General features: G+C 42.0%; 2 protein-coding genes across 2 annotated transcripts in view; both read left to right on the top strand.

Moving 5' to 3' along the window:
• Con (Connectin) overlaps window positions 1–14103 on the top strand; it is a 142276-nt gene that overhangs the window by 74152 nt on the left and 54021 nt on the right. The window lies entirely within an intron of this gene.
• On the top strand, window positions 8005–10932 carry t-Grip128 (testis-specific gamma-tubulin ring protein 128; the record flags this gene model as incomplete). The annotated part of the gene is made up of 1 exon (NM_168109.1): window positions 8005–10932. The coding sequence occupies one exon, from the start codon at window positions 8005–8007 to the stop codon at window positions 10930–10932; it is 2928 nt and encodes a 975-aa protein (NP_729045.1).

Below are 14103 nucleotides of genomic sequence, written 5' to 3'. Positions count from 1 at the left end.
TGGCGACTAGGATTCGTATTCAGATTCAGATTCCGATTCAGCAGATCCTGTTGCTTTATAAGCAGGCTCATCTCCCAATAAGGCACATATGGATGTGTCAGGTAGAAGGCGGATGCCAAAACACTTGACGTTCGCTTTATGCAAATTAGTTTCAAATAACAAGGACACCAGCAGCAGCGGCAGCCAAAAAGTTGTTACATAAATTACCCAACTGCTGAAATATAAATTAAATTAAATGAAGTTGAAAACTGCGACAAAGCGTTGCGTTGGTCCCTTTTCGGAAAATGTATCGCCCGTGACCGAAAAATATTTGTTTATGGTGGGAAGGGAGGGAAAATTTATGTAAAAGAGCTTAAAATGATACGCGACAAGCGCAAAAATGCAATGAAAATATTTTCCTGTTCATCGTGAAGCGGCGAGCTCACCAATTTTGTAATCAAATTAAGGTGCAAACTCTCGGTCTGCAGTATTTCAGCAGTTCAGTTACTATTGGGAAAGTTCAAGGGGCGCGGAAATTAGTTTTTGGGGGCCAACGTGCCGGAATCCGCGATCGCAATCGAAGCGCACATGTGGCGAAGCTGAGAAGTGGAGCCAAAGGAATCCTCTTTGGCGCATAGGAATTTAATTGAAAGATAGTTCCTCGAAAGCAAGCCATATGAAATTGCAAGAAATCTCGCACGGTCCCCAGACGTGATCTCGTTTCCCGATGCGTTCCATTCCGCTGTCATTGTCTTGGCCCAAACCGAAGCGCACCGCGGAGTTGGCTAGGTGACGTGACTTGGCCGGGACGTGCTTCACATTAGCGTTGCCGCAACGTAAACATAATCATCCCCACCAAGCACCAACCATCTATAGCCCACCCATCCAGAAACCACCCGCTCGCATACATCGTTGTCGCATGAAAAGTGGAAAATCGGGTTAACAGTGCCAAAAACGCAGACAATGGCAACGTTGACTGCGGTTCGCGATAAATCAGCAACAATACAATCCCAAACTCTAAGCTCCATCGCCATTCAGGTCGCTTTTCTCTGCTCTGCTGGGTGGCAAAAATAGATTTTAAATTTATAAATTATGAGCGTTTGTTGCAGCAAATTGAAACGTTACGCTTGCAGCGTGTGGAAAACCTTTGTGCGATGGATAGCAGCAAATGAAGCACTTTAAAATGCGTCACATTCAATTTGGTTAACAAATAAATATTTGAAAACAACCGCGTTTCGTATTGCCAGCGACTAGTTTTAATTGCCGTGAGTATAAAATAATTTAGAAATCGGCTCAACGGGGTATTTTGTATGACAAAGGGGTGATAATTAAGGTAAAAACTTAAAATATATATTGTAAACATACAAAACATTTTTTAAATAAAACAGCGCACGTTGCAAAACAGTTTGCTTGCAGCTTGCATATGTGCATTTCCATTGTACTAAAGGGTACCCGATAGTCGAGGCAGTCGCTGCTTTGTTTTAGGCTGAAAATAAGAATAGTTAAGCGCAATCAAAATAACCGAATTTAAAATAATTTTCATCCCAACTTAGCAGGGCACCACGTATTTAAGCCATTTTAAACCACACTCTATTTAATATTGCCACTAATTGAGTAATCATATTTGAGACAAATATTTGCGCTGCTTACCATCTTAAAAAGTATTGACAATTTCATTTTGGCATAGAACATTTGTTTGCTCCCTGGCATCAAACTATAAATCATTGGCTTAGTTTATTTTAAGTTTTTGCACCAGCGACACACCGAAAAATGCTCGCACCATATTCAGATATTCAGCCGCCACACTCATCCATTTGGGATGATTTTATGGCAACCATTTTCATATTCATGCTCGTATATCAAAAACCATTTCAAAATGGCTGTGCGTCGCTTTTGCGGTGGCAAAAGCATAATAAAATGCAGATAACGGCAATCAAATTTACTGGGCTCGTTGGGCGAGGGGGGGGATTTTTATTCGGAGGGGATGCTGTCGGTTTTGATAAGAGGTAACAGATAGGAATGGAGCTCGGATGGAAGAAAAATATCCAATAAAAATATTTCAATAATTCCCAGACAAACAACGAGGCAATTAATTAACCAAGTATTTATATCTCTCTAACATCTCATATTTCTCTCGCAATACCCACGCCACTATTTCGATTTGCTTGATGAAATTTCCTGGTGCTTCAGCTGTGTTAACGTTTTTTTGAGATCCTTTGCGATGTTCTTCGCCCACGTAATTAATTTTGCCAACATTTAAAGGGACGAAATGTTCCCTTTTTTCCAGATTCCACTCATATTTATGCTAATCAAACACAATCCTGACCTCGGGCAGAAATCAGCAAGACAAACAAATTCGGAACGCAGCTCAGAACTTCGACCACCGCAGAGTTTTCGGGTTGCTTTAAATTTTCGAGGGCAAGGGCAAGGGCAAGTCTGTGCCACGCCCCCGGGGAGCACTGAGCCTGGGACTGAGCTGGCCGCTTGTTTATAAAAATAATTAAGAAATATTTTCATGTTTTATAACTTTTGTGCAGCTCGAAACTTTTTAAATAGACAAACTTTTGTTGCCGCCGCTGCTTGTTTACTTACAAAATGTTCGTTGCGCCTTCCCCGCTTCCACAAATAAGTGGGCTGGCTATATCTGATGGATACATTTGAAAATCTCGAAACAGCTAACAACATACTTCATTATAATATTTTCACTTTCAACTTGCCAGGCCGTGTCCGTGCAAAGCTCTGATAAGACTTTCTTACACGGAGAAAAAGGTTCAAATATATATGGATTATAATATAAATTGATGGAACGTATGGATTTAAAATTAATAATACATTCATAATCTTTAAACATGACTAAAATTGTCATCAGAAGCTCCCATGAGAAATGCTATCTACATATTCTATTTAGGCTTGTTTTTGGAAAATGTAAACGAAACTTTTCCGAAATAAGCATAATTTCATTACTAAACCAATTTTCTCAGAGTGCCGATTTATGCCGGCACTGTTGGGTTATTGTTCTTGCTATTGTTGTCTCTGCTTTTTGGCCCGAAGGCGAAAAATTGACAGTGGCTTTCGCCTTCTTGTCCTGGGAGTGAGTGTTCCCTTGACAAAATGTCTAATTTCCGTGCAGGAAAGCAAGAAATTACTTTACGGTTTGTTAATAGCGGGCGGCCTCTTCAAAAGGCAGCAGCGATCCGTGGGCTTTGTGCGTTGCCTGTTGTCCGTTGTTGTCTCTCCCCGGCTGAATTGGCTTAAAAGCTGTGACATATTTTGCCTCGCATCCTGGCCAGTTTCCCGCCCGCCGGCGAACTGAGGGAGCCATTTGGCTAGGCCGAGCCGCGTTTAATGGGAATTTAAACGGTAACAATTACAGCTTCTTTAAGGTAGATGGGGCAAATACCCACCTGTCAAGTCAATGAAACTTTCGCTGCGCTATTGAAATTTTTGGCGTGTGCGCCCATAACGACACCTGCTTTTGGTGTCCTGGAGCTCTCTTCCGTTTGTTGTCCAAAAACTTGAGCGCTGGCTAACGACTTCGGCAGCGGAAATGGGCAGGACACCCTCGATGTCCCTACAACATCATCAACATCTTTTTTTTTTGTTGCCTTTTCGATGGCTCCACGTGTGCTTTTGTTGCTGTTGTTTTTTCTGGCTTTAGTTCGGTTTTGGTTGTATTCATATGGGCGCATGTAAAAGCTATGATAACACTGGCTAGACTCAGGAATAACAAGCATCTTCATCGTTTTCGTGGAAAAGAGTTGAATACTTACTTAAAGTTATAAAGTCAATGGTGCTTTGTCTTTGTTTAGATTAATTATATTTTATATTATAATATCCTTAAAGTAAGCAAGTGTCCTCCGACCCGATTAAATAGCTGTCGGGCCACAAAAATCCAAATTATCTGTGTAGCATCCGCCGATCCTGTTGGCACCCACTTTGTGGGCTTTTCTATGCGTTTGTCTGCGGCCTGCATTTTTCGCCCTTTGCGACGATACAAGTTTTTGCATTGCCAACATTTTTTTGTGTGTTTGTCGTCGCCGCTCTGCCCTTTTCGCCCCCCCCCCCCTCGGCTGTTGAGAAATTTTCCGCATTTTGTTTTCGCCAGAAAAAGCTCCTGTGGCCTAAGTCCGCTTGTATTTGCCAATTTTGTGTGCTGCCCACAACAAGGACATCAACAGCAGGAGCGACAGCAGCTAGGGAAACAAACAGGAGCAACAGAACTGCAAGGACCCGATGGCCAGAGGGCAGGACGAGGAGAAACTAATTTCTTCCCGGGATTTCGGCTTCTTTTGTATCGCTTCGTTGTTCCGGTGTGTGTGAGTGTGTGTGCGTTGTGTTTGTGTGCGTGGCTCGCGGCAGAGTTAAGTTTTTGCCATTGTTGTGGGGGCTTTACTCCAGTTTTTCCTTGTTTGCCATCGCTGTTGGCTAGCTTGTTAGCCAGCCAGTTGCCCAAATGCCATTTCCTAACGCCGCCGCCCCTGTCCGCAGGCAAAAATATTTAAATTATTATTTTCGGCTCTGCCGAAGAAAGGCAAATGTGATTAGGAAAATAAATGCTACCCAGGGGACTTAACATGCCATTCCAATTTGAGCCAATTTACCCGAACTTGTCCTCGACAGATATGTACACTTTCACCTGGGCTGTGTGAAAATCGGAAATCGTTATGGCTCCAAGAAAATGGAATAAGAAACCATTTTGGGCATGTTGAGCTGCAGATGATGCATTTTCTTGTTAATTAGTTGCAGTCTGTTTATGGTGCGTAATTTATGGCATGTGTTCTGGGTTCCACAGACAGCACAGAAAAAAATGCATGTCATGTAGGCATATTCATTTTATACACACAGCGTATTATGACTGAGTTAATCTCTGAAAGGAATAATTCACGCTTAAATTATTTGATTCCTTAATATAAATACGAATAAATAGTATTGATTTATAAATATGCAGCATAATTTTGAATATTCATCTTTTGACAGAAGACTCAGCTTAATGTTTCTTCAAGTGTAGTTAATTATCCACGAATTTCCTTGTGTGTAAAGTTCAAAGAGGCGTGAGGTCATCGCCTGCCTCTGACTGTCTTGTGTCTGGAAATTCAATATAATTCACATTCAATTTCCATTTCCAATCTGCAACCGCGGCCCCCGAGGCACATGTGTGTGTGTGTGTGTGTGTCGCATCCCAGATGCCGTCAGATGCAGTTGCTCCTCCTCCACTCCCTTCATCTGCCACATGTAGTAATCAACCCCTTGTGCGGGGGGAGATATTGTGTGAGCTGCATGGTGCGCTGCCCCTGTAAACAAAACATTCATCAAAATTTTATACACTCAACATGTGCCACGCCTGACTGCAGTTCTCCCCCTACCAAATTTCGCCGCAGGCTGACAATATTGTTTGTGTTCTCGGCTGCCCGTTTCGATTTTGAATGTTCTTTGAAAAATCACAACTAATTAACTTAGCCCACAGCTCCAAATTACGTGGGAGTGGGGTTTTTTTTTTCAGTGAGGTGCTTCTGCCCTTTGGCATCGGGACGCGTTTTTTGTGTGTGTGGCCTGCTCCTGGCGGCCAGATGTCGATTCTGATGATATGTAGTGAGCTGGCTCCCAAAAACAGTTTATAAATAGAAAACGTGTTCGGGCTGAGGTAGTTCACTCCACATCCGGTGGCTTGATAAGAAATCTCCGCTAAATGAGGCTCATCAGCGACAGAGGTGAGTTGCATCGAGATTTACGGATTTGGGGGAGCGATGTGGCTCCCATAAAATGTTGAACTTTATCTTGAAGTTCATCGGGCTGTAAAAGGTAATTTCGAAGGGAGAATATCTCAGCCCTTGTAGTTTTTATTATAAGTCCATATATATCTCTAATACGATCTGGTTGCAGAATACCATTGTATCCATATATAGTGATTTGGTACAAAGGCATTTTTCTACCACAAATTTAATGAACTTTCCAGGTAGGAAGAGTCAATGAAAATGGCTGCAATTCATCTGTGAGTAGCAGTCGTCGCAAACTGCAGTCGTTTTCTCTTTTTATATCCTTTTTCAATCTGCACAATTCCCAGTTTGGTATCTCCTTGCAGCATCATTCCATTTTCTCGGCTTATTTCGAGAAGCAAACTTTCGTTAATTGCAACAATCGTGGCCGGGCTGGCTGAGAAAAAGTTCATAAAAATAAGTAATTTTGAGCAGCTCTCGTTTGCATTCCGCGTCTGTGATTGAGGCTTCTGGCAGAGCTGATTGTTTCCTGGCGACTGGCTCCATTGTGCGCCAACTTCTGGGCAACTGTCGATGAGCGGGTAAATTGTTGAGAACTTCAGATGCCCCGGAAAACCCCATCCGACCATCCAACCAACCAAGCAACCAACCAACTAGCAGGTGGCGGAGACAATGGTGAATGGAGGTATTTATTAAAACAAACTTGGGTCGAATGCAGAGCATTGCCGCAGCCTCTGCATCCTCGTTTGGCCTTGGGCGAAAGTTTAGCGCAGCCTCGCAGCTATGGAGTTTTCAGGATGCAAGTTGGCAGGCGCATAAATGTCACTTACGCGCTTCTTGACGCCACCAACGAACCAGGCCACCCACTAACACCATTGTGCTCTGCTCCAGTCAGCTATTGGGGGAATTGCGAAAGTGACAATTTCGACAGGAGCCGGATGGAGCGAGTCCTGCGGGACGGGAGTCCTTGGCGAGGCGTCTGGCCAAAGTGTAAGTGCAAATTCAGTTTGGTTTAATTTCGACAGGCTGCGGTCGTGGTGCATTCCCGTTTTCCATTCTCCATTGACCAAAAGCTGTCACCATCGTCCTGCCGCTTGAGAGTCCTCCTGCAGGACGAGGATCTTTATTAAGTTTTTCGCTTACTTCTCGCCAAGTGCGATGAAAAGTTTTCTGGACCGGCAAGTTTGCCTTCAAAGCAGCGTTTTCAATGTTTTTCTAGATTTCGGCTTTTGTTTTCTGGTGCAGATATCATCTAGCCATCCTTAGGCGAAAACTTTCCATCTGCGAAGTGTTCTCTGCAAATTTGTTGTCTATCGCCTTGCCGAAAGAAAAAAATAATTCGCCAAAAGTTTGCATTGGCAGCAAATTAATATTTTGCAAATATTTGACAAACTTTTTCCCCTTTCAAAATGCTAAGTAAAAAAATTATTTGCGTATTTCATTGATTTTGGGTTATTCCTCTTGCTATGTTTTTGGCCAAGGAAATTGAAAAAACTTTTTATTGACAGTAAATTAAAGCTTGTGCTAAATGGTTGAGGTCAGTGACAAATAAGTGAGCTGTGTTCATTTGCGTAAGCCTAAAAATATACCAATTTATGAGAATTTAAAAACAAGTCTTAAACTCATGGGGTTTATTTTTCCGATGCGGCAGGAATGCTTCATTGCACTTGAGTTATTGCTGGGAATCTGCCTTTCCCTCCTTTCCAAACACTTTCCGAATAGCTGCTTCATGTCCTTGTGCATTTCTTCACATCCCATTGGTAAATATTCAATATTTTGGTATTTATCTTGTCGGACAATGGAATAAAGCAAAATTCGTATGTAGAGTGTGGGGAGTTGGGATGCAAAGTCGTAGTCCAACTGGGTCACTAAGGTCCTTCAGTTGCTGTTCTAGTTCCTTGGTGAATGCCACGGGAATTTACATGTTCGAATTCTCTTTAAGCATTTTGTAAGCCGGTCTGCTCTTGGCCATTGGAAAACAACGTAAGCCGCTTGCAACCCTATTTTTCCTAACTCCTTTGAAGCAGTATACTCTTGCACTCCAATAAATTCATTGCAAATTTGTAATATTGTTATGTGGAAATCAATACCGAAGCAGTGCAGAAAAAAGGAAATCCAAAGGATTTTAATAAGGCAAGAAAATATTTTTTTTAGCTTAAGGTGTTCTTAAGACTACAATTGCAATATTGTGCCTTTTTACACTTAGCTATGTATGCAATTGTTTTTTTTTTTCGGTGTCACTGACATTTCTCAGCTGTCGCTTGTACATAAAACAAAAATATATTTTTTCACAAAATTGTTTTCAATAAAAATGCAAGAGGACGAGAGACAAAAAGTCATAGAACGCAATTTGCCGCATTTGGTAAGTGTGCTACTAGGATCTCCCATCGATGACAAAAAAAATGACAATGGCCAAGTTTCGGTGGAACCTGCCACCTTTGATAAATGCCTAACTTATGCCAGGTGCCACATAGCGGATCCTAATGTTGTGGACTGTGATCCGGATGCGGTGTGGGATACTATGAACCAGTTTTTGGAGCGCTTTCGCATAGAAAATCTATCTGTGTTCGGGGATACATTTAATCAGCTAGCCAATGTGATACTGAATCATCCAATCTGTATGAACCACAAGCAGCGGAACATCCACTGGCGACTTCTAGACTTCGTGCTCTCTGTGAACTACAAGACCTTTGTTTCAATCCGTCGCAACCTCCCCGAGATGGAGCAGAAGCGAAAAAACATCCTGGAGGCTCTCCAAATGGCCACCGAAAGTTCCCAAGTCGATCCCAAAGATAAAAATAATACTAAATGTGTAGCTGATACTGAAGATCAGTTGATCCACAAAAAAAGTCAAAAGCCAAAGAGTCCGAGGAAAAAGCTTACTCCAGACCAGATCCAGCGCCTCTGTGATGAAATAAGAGATCTAACTTCCTCGAAATATGGTTCCTTGCATACTGTACGATCACAGATACCAATGGAACAATCTAAGCCACTGGACACCTCGGACTACAACTACTCTAGGGAACTCAATCTAGGCAAAGTGGCAGTAAAAGAAAATTTTACCATTAAAGGGGCCAAGATGGAGCTGGAACTGAATGTTGTTCAGAACAAGCCCTCCGCAGAGAAGCCCGCATTAGTTGATTTCTTTAAAAACGAAAGTGACATGCTATACCGGATTCAGACAAACTGGTGGCAAGTGGATATTAGTGTGTACAATCAGGCCCATATTTTAGCGAGCAATTTCTGCCAAGGATATGCAGACATTTTGATTTTTCAGCTTTGGGAAAGCCAAGCCTCGATACGAAAGTTAAGTGAGGAGCACCAGCTTTTAAGCGAACTAATTGTCCTTTTCTTTGCATCCGCAAATTGTAGAAGCTTCAAAATCTTGAATGACAATTGGGAATTTAGGGCTGATGAGCCTCTCACCTGTGCACTTAAACAATTACAAGAAGGTCCTCATCTGGGCGAGATTATAAAGTCTCTGAAGCAAATGCGTCATCTAAGGGAATTGATTGAGACGTATGCGGTGAAGGGAATAAGATACGATCGCTTGAAGACCCTTACTTTTTTCAGTGTAGCACTGCGACAACTTCTTCGACCTGTGATTGAGTTTCTGGTTCATTTCGAGAGGCGTTTAACAAGTGGTCTTGAACCTGCCACCCTGCAGCACTTTATAGAGACATCAAGAGGTCATTTAGAAACGATCAAGTTGTTGTATGAGCTTTCCCAGAATAAAAACCAAGAACTACATTCTTTAAGAAGCCTAAAAACTTTGGATACCCTTTTTACCAAGAGTTCCCAGAAAACGCAACCCAAATTGCTGCGATCTTTGAGCGCATCCTTACTTCTGCACACCGTGCGTGCCTATTGTAAATTTCTGGATAACTGGTGGTCTACAGGAGACTTTGCAGACTATCACGAAGAGTTTCCTTTTGAAAAGATTGTGACCGATGAACGAACAGAGTACGTCTTAAGAAAATCATTGATGCAAACGGAACTTCAAAATTCTGAATTGTTTCGTATTATTCAGCGGCATCTCCTTGAATCCAGTGATGGAGTTGCCATTCTCTACGATTCCCGAACAATAAGTGAATTCCACACTCTGCATGGCATAGAGCCAGAGATACGTCTACACAATTCATTAATAGACGCGGTCATAGGGGAAATAGCGCCTTATCAGATTAAAGCAATTGAGGCCAGTCACTATGTTCCAGACATCCTGCAGCAGCTGCAGTCTACTGATCACGATGGAATACGTCGATTGTTTTACTCCTTTCACATGGAAACTCGGCCAGATCCGCGAAAGCCAGCGGGTCATTCGATCAACGAGTTGCTGAGGAACTTTCTCACTTGTGCTGACTACACTCCCATTACAGAAATCATTAGTCAGGAGTTTCAAAGGTTACTAAATCGAAGGACAAGATTGGTTAACTCCTATATCTCTGGTCTGTTGCAGGAGTTTCAAGGGTACAAGGTAGTAAGGCACCTACGATCAGTGTTTCTACTCTGGAACTATGACCATTTTCGAAGTGAGTTTGAGTTTTTCTTTGAGTTTCTCAGAAGGAAACACCTCGTGGAGGCCACTAACAAATTGAAGCACATCGTGCTATGCCAAGATTTCACTCTGGGTCATATGTTTAAGGTTTGCGTGACCGAAGCTCATCCTGAATTTATCTGCCTTAGGGTCAGGAATGATACCCTATTGAACCGTATTATAAGCCAGCAGCAAATGGATATGATGAATTCCTGCTTCCGTCTTCTTTTAAATCTAAACTTCTCGCACTATCGGCTAAATCATTTGCCTCCCTTTCATTACTGCAAGTATGAGCGATTGTTCAAAGCCCTGAGATCCATACAGATTTCCCTTATCTCCGTCTTCGAGGAGCACCTATCGCATCCGTGTAAACTCTTTCGGAAAATGCAGAACCTTGATTCGTATAACTCTGAATTGAATGAATTCACTTCGTTGACTCAACTTAGACGGAATCAGGAAATATTTGGGTTGCACATTCGAAAGTATTTGCTGGAGGAGCAATTCGCTTGCAGCCTGCCCGAGATCCTTACACTGAGCAAAGTGTTTTGCCTTCGATGGGAAACAACCAGAGCTCTTGTAGACGAATATCGCAGCCAGAAGGCCACTAGCACATTTGAGCGAAGGTACAAATTGTTGCGTTTGAACTACCTGCTGGAAACAGTGAAGAAATGCAAGGCGATTGGCTGTTTGCTCGGCCATATTTAATATTGAACGTTCATTGCATGTCTGTCCAGTTGTTTTTACTGAATGCAAACTAACTATTTATATTTTTGCTAAATTTTTTACTTTTAAATAAAGTGCTGTAATTTATTATTATTTATAAGTGAAATATTAAGAAAAAGCGTGTAGATGTAGTTCAAGTTTTGACAGCACTTATCTGGGACTGCTTGCTTAATCGTTTGTTTGCTGCCTGCCTAATTTTTTAAACTGGCAGCCCGTCCGCAAATAAGTTTTATCAATTTTCAATGGAAAATCGAGTGTGCGTCGCCTGTGACAGCAACCGCAAATTAAATCGTTTGGGTGCCGGGCAAAATTTATTTCTAGCGCGTGGCGAAAGCCGCAAGCTCCACACGCACTGCACACACATGCTACAGCATACATCCTATAGGATCCTTTTCCACCCAACAAAAAAAAAAAGAAAAAGCAAAAAAAAAAATAATCGTGAAAAATTAGAGCAGCCTCTATGTGGCCATGCCAAATCCAAAGCCAAATCACAGCCAGCAGCCGAAATTATTCTGTGGATTTTGTGGCCTCGACGGTGGGACAGTTTCGATGGGCGGTGGGTTGGTGAGGCGGTTCGGTGGTGCAGTGGTGCGGTGCAGCCGGTGGACACACGTTCACACTCTGGCCCATAAATTGCAGCGACGCCTTGTTGGCCAATAAATACTAGAATACTGAAGTCTTGATATGCAGCGGCGCCAAGTGCCATAAAGTTGGCACTGGACAAGGGGAATGGCTAATTAAAGTTTGCGCCGCATTTTCAAATTAAAAATTGGTAATTTGTGTACAGTTTCCAGCTCCATTCCTGTCGGTTTTTTATGTTTTTTTATTGCGTGGGCGGTGATCTCGTTGGTTTATGCCCCACCTGACTTTAGAGGGGGGGACAGACTACGGAGATGTCGTAAAATCTGTGCCATAGAGGGACAGGTTTATGTGCGGAACTAGACGTTTTATGGTCTGGCATTTATTTTTTCTCATTATCTCGTTTGGGCAGACGAATAACGCACCATAAATTTGTCGTTCGAGTGCAGTGGCACTTGAAGGGGATTTCCGTCACTGACTTGTGCTATTTAGCATATTTAATGAATAATGCAGAACATCAGGCACTTATATTTCGTTTTTTAATCTCCTCTGGAAGTCACACACAAGCATTTTTCATTTCAGTGAAATATTTTCATTTACTTTGGCGGCCACACATTGAAACCACTGCAACCGCATTTGAAAAACATTTTAAATACCTTTTACATTTTTACCATTTGTTTTTATTTGGCCATTTCGCATTTCCCATTTTCCATTCACATTTTCCATTTCTGGCAGCGGAAATGTTTGCGTGATTTTTGTGCGGGTCTAACTTAGCAGAGCTTTATTTCATTTCGTTTCCAATTTCACAGAGTCTCTGTTTCTGTTTGGGCTCGATTTCAAATTTTTCAATTTGGTGGCATTTCGCTCTTTGGTGGCATTTTATTTAATAACAGAAATTCTAATTAAATTTTTTATTATTTACCCTTTGAGTTAGTTTTTCCGCCCGATCGCACGCTATATTGATTTCGCTATTTGTGTTTGTATTTGCTTTTGGGTATAGAAAAGTGGTGTCCCAGTCGGTTCGGCTCTGATTTAATGATTTTCTCACAGCCCTGCTAGAGTAAATAGTAAATATTTACTTATTTGCTATTGGCACCCCTTCCAGAAACAAAAAAAAAAAAAAAAAAATACAGAAAGGTACAAAAGTGAAAATCCCCTCTGCCCCGTGCCACTTTTCAATAAAACAATCAACTGTCACAAAAAAACATCAACAAAGAGGAAATTTTCCGGCAATATTGGAATGGGTATTTGTCGCAGGACCACCAAAGTTGATTTGCATGTCATTAACACAAATCGAATGGTATACTGCAGGCGGCTAAAAATAGATGAGGGTCGGGGTTCAACGGCTGCAACCCTGTAAACAAGCCGCCACTAAAAATATCACATGTCATCTATGTTAAGGATGAGACGGAACCGGAGGCAACTAATTAGTGCCAACAGAAAAGGGAATCCCACAATATTGTGTGGGCGAAAAAGCAGTCAATATTAATGTGGCAGCCCGAGTAAAATGATCCCTTAGACTGCAGATATTTTCCCATGAAAATCTACTGAATTATTAGTCTTTGTGGCCCGGCCACATGGGAATTTCTCGAGAGAAGTATCTCAGGCCAAGCATTTACAAATTGGCCAGCAGAACTTCAATAATTCGCCATGCCAGTGCAATTCGAATAGAATCAAAACTCGACAACAGGTGCAAAACATTTCGATTTTTGAAGCATGTGCATTTTGCTGTCATCTTTTTAAGGTTTGCATGGGAAATGTAAACAAAACCTGGCCTGATTGGGGAAATAAGTGTAACTAAGCTTTAATGGCCATGGTAACAGCTCACATCACCAGCTGCATCCTGCAAGTTCTTGTGGTCCATGGAATGCCAAAAGTGCAGGGGGCGGAGTTGGTGAGCCGACTGGTTGGCAATGCATGTAGTTCAAGTTCCAACAAAATTATTAATATGACTTTGGAGAGCGGTATCCACTACTCTGCTCAGCTCTGGTACTACTGAATACACCCCCTGCGGTTTCCAAGACAACCGACGATGTATCTGCCGGATGCGTTTTCACTACTCACCCAGCCAGTTTGAGACCCAAATTATGCCTAAGCTTTGCCAACTGCTCGACGAAAAATTATCTCAAGTGCAGAGAGCCAAATTTATAATTTATAAGCTTTAAGCAACCATTACAAAAGGCAAAAATCGCAGAAGAATTTAAGAAGTTAAAGAAAGAAGTTAAAAAATGTAGTTTGCATTGTAATTTGTCGAGGTTTTAGATATTTCCTTTAATTTAGACTTCATTTTGCATGGTCTGCTAATAGAGAAGAAAAACGAATTGTTTTTTTCAGTGCCCTTGTGTGCTAAGCACTAAACTTGCTGCACATTATTTAGTTGTTTGAGGCGAGCGGCGTCTTTGTCTCCTCGCCCAACGATTCTGTTATCTGTTTGTGGTTACGGGATTACGGCTGCAAAGCCCACATCCAGGTGTATTCCATACTATATTCGTATATAGCTGCCAGGTATATATGGAGAGGGTCTTGAGAGCACTGCCACGCCCACAAGTCGGTAAACGAGGCCGCCTCAGCTGT

This window comes from Drosophila melanogaster, chromosome 3L (assembly GCF_000001215.4).
Source record: "Drosophila melanogaster chromosome 3L".
Taxonomy (NCBI): domain Eukaryota; kingdom Metazoa; phylum Arthropoda; class Insecta; order Diptera; family Drosophilidae; genus Drosophila; species Drosophila melanogaster.
The sequence above is the reverse complement of the archived record's forward strand: the minus strand, read 5'-3'. Positions and strand labels throughout refer to the sequence as shown.